Source organism: Brassica napus, chromosome C7 (assembly GCF_020379485.1).
Source record: "Brassica napus cultivar Da-Ae chromosome C7, Da-Ae, whole genome shotgun sequence".
Taxonomy (NCBI): domain Eukaryota; kingdom Viridiplantae; phylum Streptophyta; class Magnoliopsida; order Brassicales; family Brassicaceae; genus Brassica; species Brassica napus.
In genome coordinates, this window is record NC_063450.1 from 51249169 (window position 1) to 51272193 (window position 23025).

General features: G+C 33.8%; 3 protein-coding genes and 3 pseudogenes across 3 annotated transcripts; all 6 read left to right on the top strand.

Annotated features, from left to right (window-relative positions):
- The first annotated feature begins 1594 nt into the window (after positions 1–1594).
- LOC106409077 (glycine-rich protein 5-like) lies at positions 1595–2341 on the top strand. The gene has a single exon (XM_048763201.1). It carries the CDS (start codon positions 1679–1681, stop codon positions 2183–2185), a length of 507 nt encoding a protein of 168 aa, XP_048619158.1. The 5' UTR covers positions 1595–1678; the 3' UTR covers positions 2186–2341.
- Positions 2342–2520: 179 nt separating this feature from the next.
- On the top strand, positions 2521–8527 carry LOC106410088 (annotated as a pseudogene).
- Positions 8528–10052: 1525 nt separating this feature from the next.
- BNAC07G41700D (S-protein homolog 1) lies at positions 10053–13897 on the top strand. Its single transcript, XM_048763202.1, has one exon. The coding sequence runs from the start codon at positions 11348–11350 to the stop codon at positions 11801–11803; it is 456 nt and encodes a 151-aa protein (XP_048619159.1). The 5' UTR covers positions 10053–11347; the 3' UTR covers positions 11804–13897.
- Positions 13898–14898: 1001 nt separating this feature from the next.
- Positions 14899–17072, top strand: LOC125590675 (annotated as a pseudogene).
- Positions 15255–16432, top strand: LOC106405211 (annotated as a pseudogene).
- Positions 17073–19431: 2359 nt separating the features above from the next.
- Positions 19432–21635, top strand: LOC106411074 (26S proteasome regulatory subunit 4 homolog B). The gene is made up of 6 exons (XM_013851757.3): positions 19432–19967; positions 20140–20385; positions 20645–20814; positions 20902–21118; positions 21206–21346; positions 21424–21635. The coding sequence occupies exons 1-6, from the start codon at positions 19494–19496 to the stop codon at positions 21505–21507; spliced, it is 1332 nt and encodes a 443-aa protein (XP_013707211.2). The 5' UTR covers positions 19432–19493; the 3' UTR covers positions 21508–21635.
- Positions 21636–23025: the final 1390 nt, after the last annotated feature.

Sequence of the window (23025 nt, forward strand, 5' to 3'; positions counted from 1 at the left end):
GATTAAGAAACCAAAGTGTTGGCTCTGGTACCGTTGATTCTAAGAATACCCGAAAAACTAAAATAATACAAAAATCTTATTTAGATGGGCAAGGCCTGTCTAAATGGCCTCCTACATCCGCCACTGGTCCGGACAGTCAGATGTGTTAAGATGTATAATGTTTTGCTATCTAGTAGTCTTTGGATTTTAGTTTGGTCAGTTAAATTTAGCAAGGGACAACAAACAATTGGTTCTGTTATAATTTTTTAGTATGAAACTCGTTTGATATGAGAACAACAAAGCATTAAAGAGGTTAATAAGTGAACAATAAGTAAGGCCCAACGAACAACTATATGTTACCGGTTTCAGCCTGTCATTCTTAATATGCAGATGCATTATGCTACTGACCGAAATCTCGTGATCATTTATTGTTTTCACTGACCATTTATATTCCACTTGTTTGGGTGTGTAGCTTTCAACAAAGATTTTGACCATATCTATGGATCGGTTTGGCAAAAAAACTATCTATGGATCGTCCTTCCAAGTCCGTATGCCTAAATAAGAGACTCGTTTAAAACCCTTCTAAAATAGTATACAATAACAAATCAAATGTTTCGTATGTTTTAAGCTTGTTTTCTCTCAATGCATAGTTTAAAATGTGGAGAATTTTGAAACAAACTTTACAAAGCCTGTCACGATGCTTTAATTTCTTACACCCTTTTTTCGAGAAATACTAATTATTACGGGTTTACTTTGTTAATCTCCACATTACTCTTTTTGCCTTCCAACCTGTCAATTCAATGCATTTACATGCTCTTTAACTCTGGGTTTTGGGTACAGCCTCATGCTCAGCATGCTCTCATTTACTGCATTTGTATTTTGTATATGTATGTAATATACTATAAACTACCCACTATATACGTTGAGTATACGAGTCCAAGTTATTGCGTATTACAGATCGTTCGTTTATATGAGAATCATTATAAACACTTGATGTCAAGTGTAATGGTCTGCGTAGGAATGATGGCGCAAATCCTAATAGCGCCACATATATTTTACTAACAAACAAAGAAAGTTAATTAAAACGGGAAGGTTGATCTAATACTCTCTCTGTTTCAAAATACTTGATGTTTTAAGTGAATGCACAAAAATTAAAGCATGCATTTTTTTTCTAAAAGGTAACATTAAAAATATAAAGTAAAACTAATTCAACCAATCACAAAAATAACTATAAAATATTATTAGTGACACAATTTTCTATAAAACTAAAACTAATATAAAAATATCAAAACATCAAGTATTTTTAAACATTTTAAACTTTCCAAAACATAATCTATTTTGAAACAGAATGAGTATATTTTAACCCCATAGCTTTTGACACTGAGATTAAACCAATTCCAAAGTTACAATATCTTTCCCCATTTGTCACTTTGTAAGTCATAATACCCTAACTAATTTTATACATATAGAGTGGTAGAAAGTAAATTTACACGTGGAGGAATCTGCATCGAACAAATAAGAGATGAGATGTACCGACATTCATTTACTGCTTATCCATCTGCCACTCCATTGCCCTAATTTTAACCAAACATTCTCTTATATAAACCTCCCAATGTATTATGCACTCTTCACTACGAACTCTCTAGCTCTTCTTAACAGAAACACACAACAAAGTTAAGTTACAAAAGAGTAACAAGAGATGGCAAGTAGGTATTTAGCAGTGTTTCTTGTTGCTCTAACGGTGGTTCAATCCGTCACCGCCGCAAGACCGACCCCGGCCAAGAATGTCGGAGCTGGTCTTGACGACCAAAAGAATTTTGTTGCGTTTGCTGGAGTCGGTGGAGCTGCTGGAGCAGGCCTTGGTGGTGTAGCCGGTGGAGTAGGTGGCGTCGCTGGAGTTCTACCTGTAGGTGGAGTAGGCGGAGGGATTGGTGGTCTCGGCGGTGGTGTAGGTGGTCTAGGCGGTGGTGTAGGTGGTCTAGGCGGTGGTGTAGGTGGTCTAGGCGGTGGTGTAGGTGGTCTAGGCGGTGGTTCAGGTCTCGGTGGTGGAATAGGAGGAATTGGTGGTGGTTCAGATCTTGGTGGTGGTGTAGGTGGACTGGGCGGCGTAGGTGGACTCGGCGGTGTAGGTGGCATAGGCGGAGTTGGTGGCTTGGGAGGAATTGGCGGTGGAAGCGATTGCGGTGGCGTTCTTCCTCACCCTTGATGATATAAACGTTTATCGAGTGGTTTATATTTGTTCAGTTTATCATGTTGTTTTTCCCAATTTTATGTTTCAAGTCTATTTTTCATGCTGTTTGTTATTAATTTCTTGTGAGAAACCTTGTGCTATCAATAAATAGAGTATTTTTCGTGTGGAAAATCGTGTTACTTTGTGCTCCAAGATATTCGATCATGTAACTGCAGTTTGCATGCATGAATATCAAACTTAATCTCGTTTGTAAAAGTTGACATATATATGTCATATATAGTGTTAATTTCAGCTGTTGAATTCCATTGTAAAAAAAAAAACAAAATATGACCAAGATATTTTTGTTGTCAACCATTATGGCCGGGATTCAGTTTTACAAAATTAGCTTATACGTTGTTATATTTAAGCATTTATTTACTTGCATGTTGCCAACAATGTACGGCTTTTAACCCAAATAAAAACAAACAATCGACAGCAAATATTGTTAGTTTAACCCTTTAAAAAAACAAAATCTTACTGGATTTGAAAGTTGTTGTATGTTGATACAATATTGTTTAAAAATTAAGAGGTTAACTAGATTTTATATTTTTTGTTTTACATTTTTTTAGAAATTTAATTTTCATATTTGTGTTTTTTGTAATCATATTTTTGTTTTTACTTCTAATTATATTTGTGTAAATTTTTTTTTTAAAAAATTATAAGTAATTTTTTTTTAATAATTGTATTGAATTTATGATGTTGCATAACTATACACTTGTACTATAGTCATTTGACACATTAATTTGGCACTTTATTCTTAAACAGTTAAAACTTTTTCAAAAAATAACAAAATATAGTTACAATTTTGTTTAGTAATTAAATAGATACAATTATATGTTTTCACTGAATTTTCATGAATTTATTTCATATAATGATAATAACGTTATTATTACATATAGTAATTTGTCATGCAATTAAAAATAAGTTTTGTAAATTTTGACCCAATGTAAATGAAAAGGCTCATTTTAGTTGTTAAAACCCCGTTGTATTTATTTAAAATATTGTGACTCATGGCCTAATTGTTAAACAAAAACCTAGAAAACCTAGATTTTGATCCGCGCTTTGTAAACCTGAGTTTATTTTTGAAATTAAGAAAAAAAATATATATGAATTTCTATATAAAATATTGTATAGGTCTACGCACATTTATCTGAAACCACTAAATCAGAACCGAATTCATAAATAATCAAGAAAAATCATATATATATATATCACGACAGAACTAATCCGCAAACCCAAATTTTAAGAATAAAAATTGTATACCTACAAATATTAATTATATTTAATTATAATTAACCAAATATACCTAAAATGCTATTTATTAACCGAATTACTGGGATACTTTTTAATCCAAAACCCAACTCTATATTTATACTGAAAAATCTGGATTATTCGTTTTTTTATATACATTATGCAAAATTATCCAGAAAACTGAACTGGAACCAATGTTTTGAAAATCGAACCGGATATTGATTTGTTATGCTTACTGGGACTGGTCAAACATGTTCAACCGGATTTTCAAAAATTTACAGAATACTTAGTTTTTAGTATATTTTAAATGTAAATTATAAATATGAACAGAAATAATATAAATGACCAAAATTATTTTTGTAAAGTTATTTCTATAAATGCTATAGAAAATATAGCAAGTGTGTATAATGAAAACAAAATAACTGTGAGTAAGGAAGAAAAATGATTTTGGTTTACAAACGACTAAAATCAGGAACTAATCAAGAAATGTCATTTATGGTAATTATTAAGAATCAAAATTAATCGATTATGCTTGGAATTGGTTGAACCGGATTTTGTAATTAATAAACATGGGAATAAATAATATTAAATTTCAGTGGTCTGGTGGCAAATGTTGTTGGCTCAATCGCTTAAAACATGATTAACCCGGATTTGAGGTTCTTAACGGAAGTTAAGAAACTGTTTCTTAACTTTTAATTAAAAAAACTAAAATCCGGTTTTTAAAGTCATTATTTAAGAATCGGTTCTTAACTTTTTTATTTAAAAGTTAATAAAAAGTTTCTTAACTTCCGGTAAGAACTTCATCCTAAGAACCCCGGGTTAATCATGCTCTTAGTTCCCTGGTTCTATACGACAAAAACTTGTCTTGCGTTTTTATTTAATTTATCGTTTTAATGTGTGGCATAATTGTAATTTTTGCATCATCTTCCCTTGAATCTTTTTTTAGGGTTTGACTCTGTAAATCTATTTTCATGGCGGTCATCAACTATTTTCCTGTAAAGTATCAAATTGTTGTGTGATTAAGTATTAATTATGTCTCAAATACATAGATCTGCCATAAAACATCAGTTTTAAACATTCTAAACTCAAAAAAAAATTACGACAAACTTGGATGCCTTACCCGTGTTTTACAGGGCCTTTGTCTTAATTTTTGTTGTCTCAGACCGGTAAGTGGAATAAGGGAAAGCAGCTACAAAGTGATTTCGGAAACCACAGATGGATCGATTGTAGTTTGTACTCTGTATTCATGTCTGACTTCTGTTATTTGTTACTGGGAAATTAATTGATGATCATAAAAAGTTTTTTCAAAGAAAACCTGATAACTGTTTTTGGTAAAAAAGTTATAACGTGGTTAGTGTTTTGATATAATTAAATGCAGTTATATAAAATTCAGTTATTTTTAATTGGACATAACTTTTTATTAATGGGTCACAACAGATAGATTTCTATCGAGTTGACACTCAAATATCGTCGGACTGTCGGAGTATATCTTATTATGTGATGACTACAGTATAATGCATTGCTTGGGCTGTTTTGTGGCAGGGTCTATACGGTGGGAGCTCAAACTATTCGCAGATCATGAATCATGAGTTTTAAATTATTACAAATATTTACACGCACATATATATATATATATATGTATACATATATCGACTTAACTCCGATAAGGGATTAAAAAATAGTTACAACCACCAGTAGGTAGATCCATAAATATGCAGCTCTAGAAGAGCTTCTTTGAAACTGAAGTATTATAGCCTCTAACCAAACGAAATACATCTACTACCATGTATGCTAATTATCTCATGGTATAATTATGGTAGTTAACTTTCATGATTCTGTCAACGAAAGTGTGCATACATTATTTCAGAAACTTAAACTACATCTTTGTAAAACAGGAGACCCTACCTACACCTTCTCTTTTTCTTATTTGGTCTATCATCAAACTCGTATATCATCTTAACGCCAACGGTTTAGTTATTTTGTTAAAATGCACCAAATTTCTATTACGCATTGAAAAAAAAACACATTTTAAAACATACTTTCTTCATGTAAAAGTCATTTTTATCAACATTTCACAATACCGCGTAATCAGCCGTCACTTTCACAATGTAAATAAACTTAATTTTGATACCAGAGCGTTTGGTTATAGCATTTACAGTGGCAATAACTATCTACACAGGTCATTTTTCTGTATGTGGTCTCTGCCTTTAAAAGGTCCCAGCAAATCTCCCAGATTTCCCGGCAAGGCAACAAACATAATCAACTATTTTATCAATATTACCGTTCTTAACCTCTTGAGTAAGATTATGGCAAAGTGGTTTCTCACACTCTTCTTGGTTCTTGCCCTAGCCACAGCTTTTGCTTCTGGAGCAAGAAACAACCCAGGAGGACTCTCTGACCAGAAGAACTACCTCGGATACGGTGGCGGGTATTCTAGCATCGGAGACAATGGTTTACCTTTTGGTGGCGTCAGTGGTGGTGTTTCTGGTCCCGGTGGTAATCTTGGTTTTGGTGGACTTTGTGACACCCTGATCCAGCATAGCTGAAATGGTCGGCGATATCATGACACTTGTCTCCAGCCACAAGGCCGAAACAATGTGTCTTTAGGATCCCAAGATGTTTTTGACAAAAACTCACCAATATGAGCCGAACCTGAAATGAAAAGGGAAGAAGGAGGGGTGAGCATTTCGACAAATACTCAGTGAGAGAAGCTCCAGGAGCTCCGAAATCAATCACCAACAATCATCACACAACATAGCATAAGCATCTAACTTTAACATTCAGTAAATCGAAAGCAATCAACAAGAAACGAGGATAAACCCCGGCGGTGCCAACAATGAGACCACGCCACCTAAATCGGTACCCGCGTTCCTCATGTTGTCGCGCGAGAACTTCCATGTTGCGTTGTCTCCACGACATCACGCTGTCTCACGCCTTCACGCAGTCAAGTTACCGACATTGGTTCTCGCTTGATCCGCCACCATGTTCATACGTTCCACGTAGTCTCCACGACATCACGCTTCTACGTTACTTCATTTACAGGCACGCCGCATGCCCGCTTCGGCGATGAATCATGCCAACTCAAATGATTGCCACATAACCCAACAAGAAACGATATGTAACACCCGAGACATACATATATGTCATTCCACCACGTTACACCGGCACACATAGGCCTTAAAGCCTTTCTCTTACTCATTTACATCTCCCAATTATAAAGATATCATCCTCTTATAATAATAACCCCAATCAATACAATCATCACATTCAATCCTCAAACATCATTCAACCATATTTTAACAACCTTAGAAATAGATCTATGTTTTTCACAGATCAAGCATCAAGATATTTATATATATCATATGTATAGTTATTTATATTAGTAGATCTATAGAAAGTAACAAATAAGGATGAATGATCAACCTAGACACTTCTACCATGATGAGATAATAATAGAAGGAGATAGAGATTGCAACAAGCTCTCACCTTGGCCTTAGATCTGAGAATGGAAAAGAGAGTAGAACCAGATCTGAAGCTTATAGCTTTCCACGAACCAGATCTACAACAAAAAGGATTGGTGCTACCACCAAAGAATCTGGGATGAGAGATCCAAGATAAAAGAGAACAAAGAGATGGAGGAAACGAGAACTAGGGTTCCTTACCTCACCAGCGACAAGATCTAGAAAGAAGACAAGGAGAGATCTGGACATAGAATTGGATCGGTTCATCGGGGATCTCCAACGGCTTGGCTCCAGCCTTCAGCAAACGGCGAACACCAAGGAGAGAGAGAGAGAGAGAGAGACGCAGGCGAGAGAGAAGAAAAGAGAAACTTTGACGGCTAGGGTTTTCAGATCTTTCTGGAACTCTGCAAGGCTTCGCTCTGATTTCTAATGGGAGAGAAGAGAATGAGGAGGTTCTTTTTTATAAGAAAAGATGAGGAAACCTTAGGGTTTACTACACGGACCAGAAAAGAAGGATAAAAGCTAATGGGCTTTGGTCTAAATCAAGTTAATAATCAAGAAAAACAAAACCATTCCGGTTTGGGAGAACCGGGATGTGACAGACTTGGTGGTGGTGCCTTGGGAAATGGAATAGGCGGTGGTTTGGGAAACGGGATATGCAGTGGTATTGGTGCCGGAGCTGGTGGAGGAAGTACCGGAGTTCATTTTCCTTGAGTTGTTACTTTGGATCAAGGTTTCGCACGGTCCTTGAGCAAGGTCTAGTTTAAGATGATTTCAGAGCAACAATAATAATCATGTCTTTGTAAGGTTTTGGACTTTGAAAATTTCATTAGCTGTTTAACGTGCGTCTTAAGTTACTATTGGTGTCCTTAGAATCAGACTCGTGTCTTTGTTGGCTTGGTCCAGTTTCAAATTCTATTCGACTATTTTGAGTGTTTCATTTAATGAGTTAACTAGATTTTGACCCGCGCTTTAGAAGCGCGGGTTTATTTTAGAATTAAATAAATTATTTTTACACAATTTTTTATATAAGATAAAATATCGGAAACCAAGAAACTGAACCGTACCATAAAAAAACAAAATTAAACTGAATTTCATATATAACCGAACGGATCGAATATCTGTAGAACCAAAAAACCAGGACATAATCGAAAACTAAGAGTATCTAATTTTTTTACAATACAAATTATATACCAACAAATATTTGTTATATTTAATTTTGAAATAGCCAAATATCTAAAAATATTATTTATAAACCGACTTACCCAAAAAAACGAATTACCCAATTTTTTATTAGAAATATTAAAAATTATCTGAATTATTCGTATTTTTGTCCAAACAACCTGAATAACCCGATATTTAAACGAACCAACCCGAATTATCCAATATTTTTATTATAAATCTGAAATTACCAAAAACCATATCGAACTGGAAACAAATTGGACCCGAATTTATTTTGGATATTAACTGGTTCCTAACTTTGATACCCGAACCAAAGCAGAAACCAAAATAACTTAACTGAAACCGAACTATACTTTGTAAGTACCTGAAGAATTTCTAAATTTCTAGAAATACAACACCAAAAACCAAAAAAAAAAAACTGAAACCAAATGTTGATGACTAATAATGCACTACATTTAGATGGCGTGAAAAATTATGGTACTTTTACAAAGTATTTAACTCCTTTTAGTTGGGTATATATGTGGTTTATAGACGACTTAAGATATAAGCAGTGTTTTCATACACGATTTAACCCGCAGTCGAAACGTTAAATTTGGTAACCATATATAATATGGTTTCGATTTAATGAAAAAACTCATTAACTAAAAATGCAATAAAACCTAAAAACCCGCAATTAACCCGTGAACCGACACATGTTGATCCAGTAAAATCCCAGAAAAATGTGATTAAACTTTTCATATACTTTTTATTAGTATAAAAAATTAAATAAACTATTTGATTTGTCATATAAAGTAAATACATTGTATTTATGTTATGCATTTTAGTTTATGAGTTTTGTAATGATCATATTAAAGTTACATTTGTGAGTTTTGAAATTAATATGAGATTTTAATAATTTTAGTTATATTATTATAATATAACTATGTAAATAGATGAAATCTCTTTTTTTAAGTGAAATAGGATTATCTTACACTCTCAGATTTTATGTATATATATATATATACACTAACGTGTGTTGTGCACTATTAGACTATCCCCTATATATTATCTGAGAAGCATTACAACTTCTTTTTGTAGCCACATGTCATCAGTAGAATGATTCTTAGAATCATTAGAGAAATATGTTGGTCCATCTAATTATATAATAAGCTTTTTATTAAACTAACAATAAATTCATCATTAATGTACTTTATTATTTCCTTAAATAAAATTTACGGAATTGCCTAATGTGGCTAAAATATATATGGCAATTAATGATTTTGAATAATAGAAATTTGATAAAAAAAAATAGTGTATCTTCTATCATATTTGTTTAATTTTAAGCTATTAAATAAATTAAACAACCACAATAACCATATAATAAAAATTTAGATTTTTATGTATATGTTATATTTTGAATTTTTACAAACGGCCATAAATTACTAAAACTGTTAAAAGTCTCACATTCAAATTTTATGATCCATGGTTTAAAATTTTTGTTATAACAAAATACAAATGATTACAAAAATTATATAAGTAAAAAGTCTAATTTAATTAATTAATAAGATTAATATATATATCGTTTTAAATTAAACTATAAACCATATAAAATACAATATTTTAGTTTCAAAATTTACTTTGAACAATTTTTTTGATAAAAGTTTTGAACGATCATTGACAACTTATTTTTTTTAAATTATAAATTACTAAAACTATTAATCCCACAATGAAAATTTTGTTATCAGTAATTTAAATTTTTTTTTATAAAAGATACAAATGATCAAAAAACTATATGAGTAGAAATCATCATTTAATAGACATTAATATTAAAAATATACTAAAATATATTATCTATGTTAGTATCATTAAAATTTAATAACATATCCTATCAAATAAAAAAAAAATTTGGATTAATACAATTGATTTATATGTTCGCACCAATTTAATTATATTTTTAATAGTTACTGACTTTTAATTATTTAATATATATTTATTATTTTATAATATGTAAAAATATTTAATACATATAATAATTTATATATATAATGTTGATCCCGCGCAAGGCGCGGATCTTAACCTAGTTATAAATGTATTTGTTAATGTAAAGTTAGCCAAATAAAAATGTCACACGGTTAAACCATTTTGTAACGGTTCCTCGCTTTTAATGAATAATTATATATATGTCATAAGAATCAAAACAATCGGTAATGTTTTGTTTGAATTAATTGTAGAACCAAAATAATAACTAATAGTAATAAATAGACCAAACAACTTTTTAAAGTAGATTTATTAAAACTCATTCCCTTTTAATAGTATTGATGTCAACATCTATGATTACTTTTGATTATAGTCTTATAGATAGACTTTATAGTATAAACCCAGGGTATAAATTCTTTGATGTTTGCATACGTGGACTCTAGGGGTCAAGAAACGGCCAATCACAAAGACAAAGCATTTGCTTGATTTAATATTTTCTAAAAATTGACTATTTACTAAGGATTAATTTTTGTTTTAATATTGTAAATGTAAGTTTTTTATCGGAAAGAATAATTCTTCAGACATTTCAGTGTTCAATACTGTTATTAATTCCGAAACTGTAACGTAAAACTTGAACAGTACTTGGTTCAGAAAAAAAAGATAACCAAAAGTTTGCCGAGATATAATTAACCCAAATTATGTAGGACTTTGAAATCATTTGTTTTTGAAATAAATACTCCACCATGCTGAAGTCCTAACGAAAATTACTTGAATGTTTTTTTTGACATAAATATTGGAGTTGTAATTTTGAAATCCTTAGTACTTTCATATAATTTTAATAAATTTATAGGTTTCAAATGAGACTGGATGATAAATCACAATTATTTTTATTTTTATTTTTTTGACAACTCACAATTATTATTTTTTGCCAACGATAAATCACAATTTTTGTTTAACCGTTTATTTAATCCTATATTTTTATCACCATAAATAATATATTCAAAACTAATAGCTAAATCATAATGCTGATTTATTTTTCCTACTAACTAGATGTTTTTTTTGAACATTACTAACTAGATATTATAGGAGATAACCTTTCAACTTCAATGCTAAATAACCCGTGGTCACATAAATGATTTAGAGCATGATGCATCACTAATGCAATGCAATAACTTCAGAGTTCATGATCTAACTAAACGTCATTTACCGTTTCGCTCTTCCATTATAAAAGAAACCAACAAAAAAAAACTCTTCACCATTGTGTACTCTCATTGTTGAAAACAAAAGTATGAGCAACATCAAACAATTTCTCTTGGCCATTTACATCTCTCTAGTCTTAACATGTGAAGATCGTGTCGTAGCCAGGAGCGCCACCATGAGAGACATCATAGGCCCCAAGATTTCTGAATGGCAAGTCATGGTAGTCAACGGTTTAGCTACGTCTGAAACTCTCTTCATCCATTGCAAATCTAAAGAAGACGATTTAGGAGAACATAATCTGCGTCTTGGAGATAGGTTTTCATGGAATTTTGGAGAAAACATGCTTCACTCAACTTTGTTTTGGTGCTACTTGAGTAAAGATGATGGTCATATGAATGTGGAAGTGTTTTGGGATGATGTAATCTTATTCCATAGATGTGGTTGGAAGAAATGCGTTTGGACTGCTAAAACTGATGGGCTTTATCTTTGGAACTTTGCGAATGGTGAAGACTTGTTGTTGGAGAAATGGGAAGCTGGATGGTGATTTTTTCTTCTTAATGTTTAGTTTTATGGAGAAACAAAACTAATTCAAGATGTTTTTTTCTCTCTCACAAAACTCTCTTCATTTTGTACTTTTTCCATCATAAATTTCCGTTTTGTTTGTTAGTATATAGTTATATATTACATACACAAACCGGTTAATTTATCGATTAATATTATGTGATCAACTTAGAAACAATTAAAATATAAATAAATTATTAGATCTTCTCTCTATTGCTCAAGAATCCCAATATATAATTCATGATCGTTATAGCATTTGGTACAGCTTCGGTTTATGTTCGGTATTCAGATATATGCAATTTGTAAGACCTTAGTTTTGGTTTGGATTTAGTTTGGTTTTCAAAAACAGAGGAGTCCTTCAAATATGTATACTCAAGTAAATGTTAAAAATAATGGTCTGACTATCATAAAAATGACAAAGTATGGATTATGTTTTGTATTATTTCTTGTTTTTCTACTAATGATCAAGCACTAATAATAGTACAGGTACACAGGTACATAAATGAACAATAAAATGAGTGTTACCGGGTCAATCAATCATGCCTATGCAAGGCTTTCAAAATCGCAGGAGATAACAGTAGGTTCAAGCTCAACCACATGTCACTCTTGTTTATTTCAATGTATGTGTTACTTTCTTCATCTAACGCAAATAAACTCCAGAGATAGTGCAGAGGGATTGGTGAAACTGTTGTAAAATGAACATACCACTGAGACAGCTGTGATAAGGTCATACATAGCATCTGCTACTGGAACATGATATATCACAACGGGGAGGTCACCTGCAATACAAAAATAATTACAATTCGATAGCATCAGAATATGCCAAACGACGATCCTATAATAACAAGTAATAATTTGCATTTCAAATTAATCTCCATTGGCACAGAAAAAAAAACTCAGAGAACCAGTAAGGCAGGGTAAAAGAAGAGAGATAGCATTTTGAGTAGTGTTCAGAGTTTTAGAAAGTACAGAAAAGTAATGACAGAGTTTTTGCTCAAAGGTTGAGAGGTAGAGCAGACAAAATCCTACAGTGATGCTGGTGATGTGGAGGAGGGTCGAGTGTGATGACAACTTGGGGCCACACAATGTTTCCTCTAATCTCGCAAGTCTCCTTGCGTCTCTCCAAAGAGATCTCAGCACACCAAATCTCCAACTTATGAGGAGCAAGCACATCCCAGAAGATCAACAAGTTGGGACCAGAGTTGCTCAGTTTGTGCCCGGGAAGTACTTGATCGAGTTCTCGAATCTTGAATCGCCTCGCCTCAGTAATCCCACAACCGTCCAGCATAGCTGACCAGCTTGGAAGCAGCGAGAGTGTATCCCTGAGAGCCTCCGAGCCCATCACCTCTCTCCACGCAACCACCTCGGTTTCGGGGCTCTCCCTCACACCACATTACCAGCCCATCACTATTACTGCAATACACTACATTCTCTATCACATGCCAACCCCTTTCTTTCCATTTGCTTTCACTTGGAATGTAGGATAAACATTTTCCTGTGCCAGTCATTGCAGCAAGCTCCTTCTCCTCCTTTATCACAATCTTTTCGCACATTAAGGGACGACTACAATGAGGCGGGGGCATGGGGATCGATAATCCAGGAACATGACACTCGACGAGGCTCTTCCGCCAACCTATCAAGGGTTCTTGGGGAGAGGGTGAACCAGCGTGGATTTGGTTCTGGAGGGATGCTTAAGCATAGATAGATAAGGTTCTCTGTGCAGCCGGAAAGGGTTCTCAAGTTGTACAACTCAGGCGTCAACAATAGATAGAACCATCTCTTCCGGCAACAAAGATAACCCACTCCGAGGATGATGGCTCTTCCTCGCATGGATTCATCATCATCCACGTTCTAGTTGTGCAAAGAGGTTAGTGGCTGAAATCACTTGAAGCTAGCTTTACCTGAGACAGAGAAAAATAAATATTCGGCGGAGAGGGAGAGGCGGAACGACAAACACCGCCGTTAAGTTTTTGGGTATATTTTGTATAAATAACCTCAAAACTTTTAAGTTATGTTTTGGACGCCACTAAGACCATGATTAAGGCTGAAATCCAAATGGGTTTTTAATTTTTTTTTTTTCTAATTTTTTTTTTGTTTTTTTTATCTGAATAAAAAAATAAAAAATAAACCAGCCAACAACATCCTTGTTCTGGCTTTGCAACCCGTTTTTTCCTTTTTGTGGGCTTCCCCTTTAAAACCTCACTAAAAACTCCTCTCCTTCCCCCGATAATCCTGCCCTAATATCTTTTGAGTCAATTTATATATGAGTAGGTACTTCCTTTTCTTTTGTGGATTGTGGTGTATAGATTTTATTATTTATTAATACATACAAACATTATCAATTAATATTATGATAAATTATTGTTTATATTCTCATACAGAACAACGAATTATTTATATACGGCACGAAATTTCATCAAAAAAAATTTTAGATATATATTTGTTATTGCTTTTAATTTTTTTGGAAACTCTAATATATTACAAATAGTTTTGAAAAATATCTACATACATTATATTCATTAATAACAAACAAATTTTGAATCCACTGAATATTTCCTTTTCATTATACTAAACTCAATTTTTTATTTGATTAATATTTAATTATGTATTTTTATTTATTAATATTAAAAATTATGATTAAAATTATATATGAATCCTTTTTATTTTTAAAATACTTTTATTTTGGCTAGTTAAATTAATTTATAATAAATTATCAGATCTTTAGCTATCTATTATTATTAAATATATCATATATGCGATCTTTATATATAAAGAAGAGGTTTTTCTCTCATAGTGCTGCCACATCAGCGTCCAGCTAGGAAATTCGTTTAACCAGGAGATGCCATGTGTCCCATGATTCTCGACTGCAGCGTATCATTTAACCGTTGGTATGTTGGGCTTTGTTTTGTTGGCTTATTTGTGTACTTGGGCTCCGAAGATTAAAGATTTTTCTGGGCCGATGGAGTACGGGTGAAGTGATGAAACGAGGTTCGTCTTCGTCTCTCCTCTTCGTGTGGCGGAGATGCGGTGACGATTGTGTTTCTTCTCACAACCTGAAACGGTCGGTTTAATGGCTCCATGATCCATCATCCACGATCTACATTCAATGAGGTTAGCTCTTGCAAAGCTGTGGAAATTCAAGTATTAAAAGGTTTGCATCCCTCCTCTCGAAATCATCCTATCGTATATAGATCGACGTTGATGAGCTAGTTTCCGTCGTCGACGAAGACGATCCGGCGTCTGCTACCCATTCAGTGGCCTCAGCCTCAGAACGAAGAGATTTGTCTTGCCATGGAAGAAGCTGAGTTCGAAGAAAAGGTATATCTTCTCTTCTCTGTATTCTTTCATTAGAGTTTTCGCATATCACTTGAATGTAATTTACCAAAATCAAATATTTAATCACGTATGATGAAATCTGTGTGATAATCATGAATGATACATTCTGGGTTTTGATTCCCGATATAACTTTTTCCCGCTACCAACAAGAAAGAAGAGAAGAGAAAGTTTACGCAGAAATAAACTGAGAGTTATCGAAGAAGAAGATGGCGATGGAAATAGCAACACCGGCTCCTGCACCGATAACATCCCCAAAGATAAACATCATCCTCTCGCCAGCAAAGACGGAGACTCACAAGAAGAACATGATTCAAGTCTCCAACACGAAGAAACCATTGTTCTTCGACGTTAATCTCGCCAAGGTATTGTTACTTTAAAATCTCTTTGATGGGAACGAAAATTCCACACCGGATCTAGGTTTTTAAGCATCTACTTCTTATATTTCGTTTGTGGAAGCGTGAGATCTGCTTGGTTGATTTAGTTTTGATTCCTGAACGATCTCTAGCCTTTATATGTCCACCAAAGTGTTTGTTTGTATTCCAAATAGAGAAATTTGAAAAAGTTTCTGAATCAATTTTGTGTGAAATGCATTGGGTTTGATGCAGAGGTACATTCGGCAACACAATGAGGTCGAGCTCTCTGCACTCTGAATGGGTATACACCACATTTTCATCATAACTTAAAATCTTATCGAAAAAGCATTGACTGGTCTCTCTCTCTTCTTTGTGTATTTTACTTTTAACTGTTTTAATTTGCACACAGCAATAATGATGGTGGTAACAATCGCAATAATGATGGTGGTAACAATCTCTGAGATCTTGAAGAACACTGGATTGACTACAGATAAGAGTAAGTTCTTTTTTTCATGATGATAGAAAAGCTTTTAATCTAATTCAAGTCTGTTTTTTTATTATTATTATTATTGTTCAGAAGTGTTGACATCCACTGTGGGAATGAAGGATGAGGCCAAAGGAAAGATGGTTCAGAAAGCAAAGGCAAGTTTCACTACTTTAGCATCATCCTCCCCTTTGTGTAACATTTTGACTTCTTATTTTTACATTATGTTTTACGCAGATTGAGATTGTGCTGGGGAAATCAGACAAGTTTGACTCTTTGGTGCCACATGTGACCAATGGCAAGACTCCTTAGGAAGTAGCTAATGCAAAGACGGAGGCGGCTGCTGTTGAATCACAAGAAGCCGCAGCCACCGACGCCTAGGGACTGATAAGAAACACCACATAAGAATGATCGTTTTATGTTTTTTTTTTAAATGTCTTTTTTTTTTGTTTCAGTTGTGACAAATCGAACATAATATTTAGATATGTATGTAATAAGTAAAATGATGATTGAAAAAAAGTTCTGGGTTTTGAAATTGACGTCGGTTTAGTCCATGTGTGATGGCGTATTGGGTGAATTTTGCTGATGAATTGAGAGATTATAAATGAGTAATCTTTGTGTTTCCGTTCAAATTTGATGAAGATGGTTTTGTTGGTAACTGACAAATCGAAATGGTTTAAGGCAGAACGTTTTACATGACTATAAGCATTATTGTATATGTTCACTGTTTGTTTTTGTGAATGCCAAAGTAAGTCTTGAGTAAACTCCTGTTGTGTCTTCGTTTTGGTGCAGTGCAACGAGATCAGAAAGATGAGTCATAAGCTTACCCATGATTGGAAAACCAGTAGTTGACAACCATCAAGAAGAAGACGATAATGAAGCAGATGACGCTGATGATGCAGGCAATGCAGAGGACTCAGATGAAGAAGAATTTGAGCAAGAAACCAGTAATAATCCTCATAACATACAAAAAAGTTTTTTTACTGCTATTAGCTTTGATTTGGAGAATACACATTTCTTCTAAAATCTTTATGTGCCGAAACGAGTGTGATTTTGGAAGATTAGTTTTCCTTTTGCTACGAACAAGTTCAAATGTTTAATTATGGATTATTTTATCTTTGTTTCATGATGTTCATTTTTATATTAAACTTGACCGGTCTAGATAAGTAGCTTCGATAAGTTTATAAAATATAAATCAGTATCTGAGTAATGCCCAAAACCAAAAAAAAAAACCCAAGTTAACCAAATTTTAGACTAACCAAATATAAACCAAAAATATAAAACAATTAAACATAAATGGATCTTTTGCGGTTATGGATTCCCAAAATGAAACATCTCGATATGCTCATCTAACAAATCCATACTTAGATTACACCATTTGATAATTTGATAACTCAAGACTTGATGCAACCAACATCAAAGAACAACGGAAGTTTGGTTAAAATAGTAGTATTAGTTATATTTAAAAAAGCTCACAAAAAAACTTTAAAAAACTACTTACAAAAACCAACTTTATAATTTTTTTCTTATGTAATATGATTTTACACCCACAAATGAAAAAAATATTTTTAAAAATAATTTTTCAAAGTTCTCAATTATTGTTTTACAAAATATTAATCATAGATTTTATTGGATAATATATATAACAAATCATGTCATCACTTTATTTTGTAATCTTAAAAGCTAAAGATTTTCAAAAAAAAATTTGCTTCTTTCTTTATTGAAAAACAATATTTTCTATCATAGTATATTTTATATATATTCCTCAGTTGACTACGGACGGTATTTTCAAAAACTCAACACCAAATTTTTACTTTTTAATCCTATTTGCTACTGCGAAGAAACTATCAACTATTTTAATCTCATTTGTTGGTTACCAGAAGTATTAACAAAAAAAAATATATATGGATTGATTGTTACACTTCATGGTTTAAAATCAAATTAGTCACCGAAGTCACTATTCTATAAACTACTAAAATGAAAATGAACGAATAAAACAATAGACCGGTGTTAATGACCCTCATCGACTAAATTGCACTGTCAACCAAATGAACATACAAAAACGGTTACACAAGTTTTATATTTTCACAAAAACATACATCACATTCCGCGCGTAGCGCGGACCGGCCCTAGTTATATATATAACTATTTATTGGTTAAGCGTTACTTTATATATATGTGTAAACAAATACCCCATATATTAAAATACCATATACACAATTACAAACTTTTAGATAAGTGTATTTTAAGATTATTTAGAACATTAAAAATAAGTAAAATTAGATTTTGTTGTTAATATGGAATTCTTTCACAAATTATATAAGCAAAATTATTAACTAAAATTATTTAGAACATGACAAATAAGTAAAATTACTTAAAATCATAAATAAAAAACATGACAAATTATAAATGGTTTTAAACTTCTCTAGAGACTGTATATGAAAAGTTTTTGAACACTTCAAAAACAGTTTTTGAAAAAGTTTATTTACCATTATTTTTACCATATCGATATATCAATATGGTGGTTATATACATCGTCAGCCATGGTTTCACAATTCATCTGACAATATTAAACATGTTTTTACAGGTTAAGAAACATGTTTAAGGGCTCAAAAACAAAACAGCCAAAATACATTTTCCCACAAATCGAGTTTTCTTCCTGAAATAAGAAAATCGTGTGTTTTTATCAAAATCGCAAAACCGCAAAATCACATTTTCCTACCAAAACAACAAAATTAAGATTTCTCGCCAATACGGCAAAATCGCATTTTCCCGTCAAAACCGCAAAATAGCATTTTTATGCTAAACCGCAAAATCGTGTTTTCCTGCCAAAACCGCAAAATCTTTTTTTTTTGCCAAAACCGAAAAATTACATTTACCAACAAATTTAGCTTCCCAACAAAAATATAAAATTATGTTTTCCCGCTAAAACCAAAAATTACATTTACCAACAAATTCAATTTTTCCGCCAAAACCGCAAAATCACGTTTTCTTGCAAAACCAGAAAATCTCGTTTGCCCGTCAGAATAGTAAAATTGCACTTTCGTAAAAACAAAAAAAAAATCACGTTTTGAGGCCAAAACCACAAAATCAATTTTTTTCTGCCAAGACTACAAAATTAAAGTTTCTTACTGAAACCACAAAATCTAGTTTTTTCGTTGAAACATAAATATTGTATTTCTTTTATCGAAATCGCAAAATCCAGTTTTCTCGCCAAAAATGCAAATAGTAAAATAAATCGTTATTTACATTAAATGGGCTCATGTGCAGCCCAACTGACCAAGGTTCTATTTGGTCATGGAAATAAATGGTCCATCTGGATACACATAAGTGGGTTCGGCCCGCCCATTTAACATCGCTAGTTAGTTTCAATATAAGGGCTCAATTCTGTCCTTTAATGGGGCTTAGGCCCAAAAGATTTCTTCATCACAAAGCCAGAAACTCTTAGTACAAAGCTCTCCTCTGTCGAGAAGAAACCGAAGAGGAGAAGCAATCAAATCATGGGTCAAGGACCATCCGGAGGTTTGAACCGTCCAGGAGATCGCAAGCCCGACGGCAACGAAAAGAAAGAGAAGAAATTCGAGCCGGCGGCTCCACCGTCTCGCGTCGGAAGAAAGCAGCGGAAGCAAAAAGGACCCGAGGCGGCGGCGCGGCTCCCGACGGTGACTCCCTCCACCAAATGCAAGCTCCGGCTGCTCAAAATGGAGCGGATCAAGGACTATCTCTTGATGGAGGAAGAGTTCGTGGCGAACCAGGAGAGGCTGAAACCTCAGGAGGAGAAGGCAGAGGAAGATAGATCTAAGGTCGATGATCTGAGAGGGACGCCGATGAGCGTTGGGAACTTGGAGGAGTTGATTGATGAGAATCACGCGATCGTGTCGTCTTCTGTTGGGCCTGAGTATTACGTTGGGATATTGTCTTTTGTTGATAAAGATCAGCTCGAGCCTGGGTGCTCGATTTTGATGCATAATAAGGTATTGTGAAATTAGGGTTTTAAAGATTGGATCTTTGTTGCGGTTATTATGATATGTCTTGAATTTGGGTTTTGTGTTTAGTTTCTGTCTGTTGTTTGGATTAGGGTTTAAAGATTGGATCTTTGTTGCGGTTATTATGAGATGTGTGTTGAGTTGGGTTTTGTGTGTTTAGGTTCTGTCTGTTGTTGGGATACTACAAGATGAGGTGGATCCGATGGTGTCTGTGATGAAAGTTGAGAAGGCTCCGTTGGAGTCGTATGCTGATATTGGAGGTTTAGAAGCTCAGATTCAGGAGATTAAGGAAGCTGTTGAGTTGCCTTTGACTCATCCTGAGTTGTATGAAGATATTGGTATTAAGCCTCCCAAGGGTGTGATTTTGTATGGTGAGCCAGGAACTGGGAAGACACTGCTTGCTAAGGTATGCCTTTTCGAACTATTGATGTAACATCTTGTAGGATTTTAGCTTAGTTTCCTGTTAGGTTTTAGTTAACATTAAGTGACTTGTTGAGATGCCTCTAGGGTCGCTGGTGAAGTTGATTTTCTCTGATTGCAAATCTAGCTAAGAGAGAAAACATGCAGTTGCTGCAATTTTGTGGCTTAGTTTTGGTTTCGTGCATGTTCTTACTTTAGCTTTGAACGATGTGGGAGTGAGCTCTTGTATCTTGGTTTCCTTTCAGGCTGTGGCGAATTCTACATCAGCTACTTTCTTGAGAGTTGTAGGGAGTGAACTGATTCAGAAGTATTTGGGAGATGGTCCCAAGCTCGTGAGGGAGCTTTTCAGAGTTGCCGATGACCTTTCACCATCAATCGTCTTCATTGATGAGATTGATGCTGTTGGTACCAAGCGGTGAGTCAAACCAACACAAATACATACTCCATAACCTATTGTTATTCAGAGATAGTAGTAACTGATTAAGATTGAAATAAAAAACAGGTATGATGCCAACTCAGGGGGTGAGCGTGAGATCCAAAGAACTATGTTGGAACTTCTAAACCAGCTTGATGGGTTTGATTCAAGAGGAGACGTGAAGGTCATCCTTGCAACAAACAGAATAGAGAGTCTCGACCCTGCACTTCTTCGACCAGGACGTATTGATAGGAAAATCGAGTTCCCGCTTCCAGATATCAAAACGAGAAGACGAATCTTCCAGGTAATTAATTTATACTGAGAAAACAAATCAAATGCTTAAGAGTGTCCTGTTCATTGAGAGATTGTGTGTCTTTTGTTTTGAAAATAGATACACACATCAAAGATGACTCTCTCGGAAGATGTGAACTTGGAAGAGTTTGTGATGACAAAAGACGAGTTCTCAGGAGCTGATATAAAGGCTATTTGCACTGAGGCTGGTCTGCTTGCTCTCAGGGAGCGCCGAATGAAGGTAAAAGACTCTCTTTACACACACTTGGGTAGTTACGAGCCACAGAATCTAATGTTTTGGATTGGGTTTTTGTTCAGGTGACGCATCCGGATTTCAAGAAAGCAAAGGAGAAGGTTATGTTCAAAAAGAAAGAAGGTGTTCCTGAAGGCCTTTACATGTAAAAACATCATCATCGTCATCCTCCGCAGTTTGCTTTATACATTTTTGCTTCTGCATAGGATCTTTCTGGTTATGTAAAACTATTGCCATCTGGTTTCCTTCATAATAACAGTTCCTTCATTTTCGTTTATGATCTGAAAAAGAAGCGAGTACAACTTGGGAGAGTCAAAAGCTAAAACTCTTGGTACTATAATGTTGAACAACGTCGTCTCTGCCCCCCTTGACAAACCAGCCTTGCTCAGATTCTGATTTATCAGCAGTTTATACTTACTTTCACTCTTTAAGCCTCCAACCCTCAAGCTTGTGAATGCCTTGTTATCAAGCCCATATTTACAATCGACTCAGCTGGAGCCGATTCTTATCTCTTCTATCCACGAACAATAGAGCGGAAAAAATCAAAAACAAAGAACAGAGGAGATAGACAAAATGAGATAAGGGTTTGAAGCTTCTGACCTCTTTCTCTGGGAGAGTTTTACCAGAGCAAGGGGAACTAAAAAGGTAGCTCTCCTTTTCTTAGTTGTGCTTAAATGTGTTTCTTTTAATGCAATCTACGAATCCGTTTACTATAACTATGAAAGAGGGAGATGGTGGTAAGGTTGATGAGACGCTTAGTCAAGGGGTTGTGCATACAGCTAAGAATCCGTTTGTGGTTGCTTTTCGTGAGAGCGAAGAGATTGCTGCTTTCTTGACAAGAGGGAGGAAGAAGCAGAGAAACCAGTAGAGCCTGTGAAGGAATCAGAAGCAGCTGAAGCCTCCATTTACATATGATTAGAGTTTTAATCAAAAATCTGTAATTTCTTCTTTTTTTTGTTCATGCAAATATGTGATTGGTTTGTCTACACCATTTACGGTTGACTTAACAGTGAAACCTGATTGATTAGTACAGTTTAAATTAAACATAATAATTTATTGAAAATTAACTTATAGTAATATGTCAATAAATATCAAATATCATATACAAAAATGTATGTGATCATTTCAAAGATTAATTGGAACTTTATAAAGTTTTATAAAGTGGTTGTAATATATAAAGTGGTTGTAATAAAAGTGAGTTCAATGAAAAAAAAAAGTGAATTCAATGACAAAAGATGAGTCTAAAGGTTCACCAAAAAAATAGTTAAGTTGATACGTACTCCCTCTGTTTCATTATAAGTGTCGTTTTAGGTTTCGGCACAAGGATTAAGGAAACAATTAATTTTGTACATTTCCTATAAAAAACACTATTACCTATACACCTAACCATATTTCAACCAATAGAAAAATAAATTTTGCATAAAATTAATAAATTTTGCATTGAAAATCGAAAACGACACTTATTTTGTAACGAAAAAAATTCTCTAAAACGACACTTAATATGAAACGAAAGGAGTTCAATGAAAAAAAAAAAAGTGAATTCATGACAAAAGATGAGTCTAAAGGTTCACCAAAAAAATGGTTAAGTTGAGACGTATTTATTAACAGAATTAGTAAAGAAATTAAAGTGCAATATATATAATTAGTTTAAACTTGGATTTTGTTTA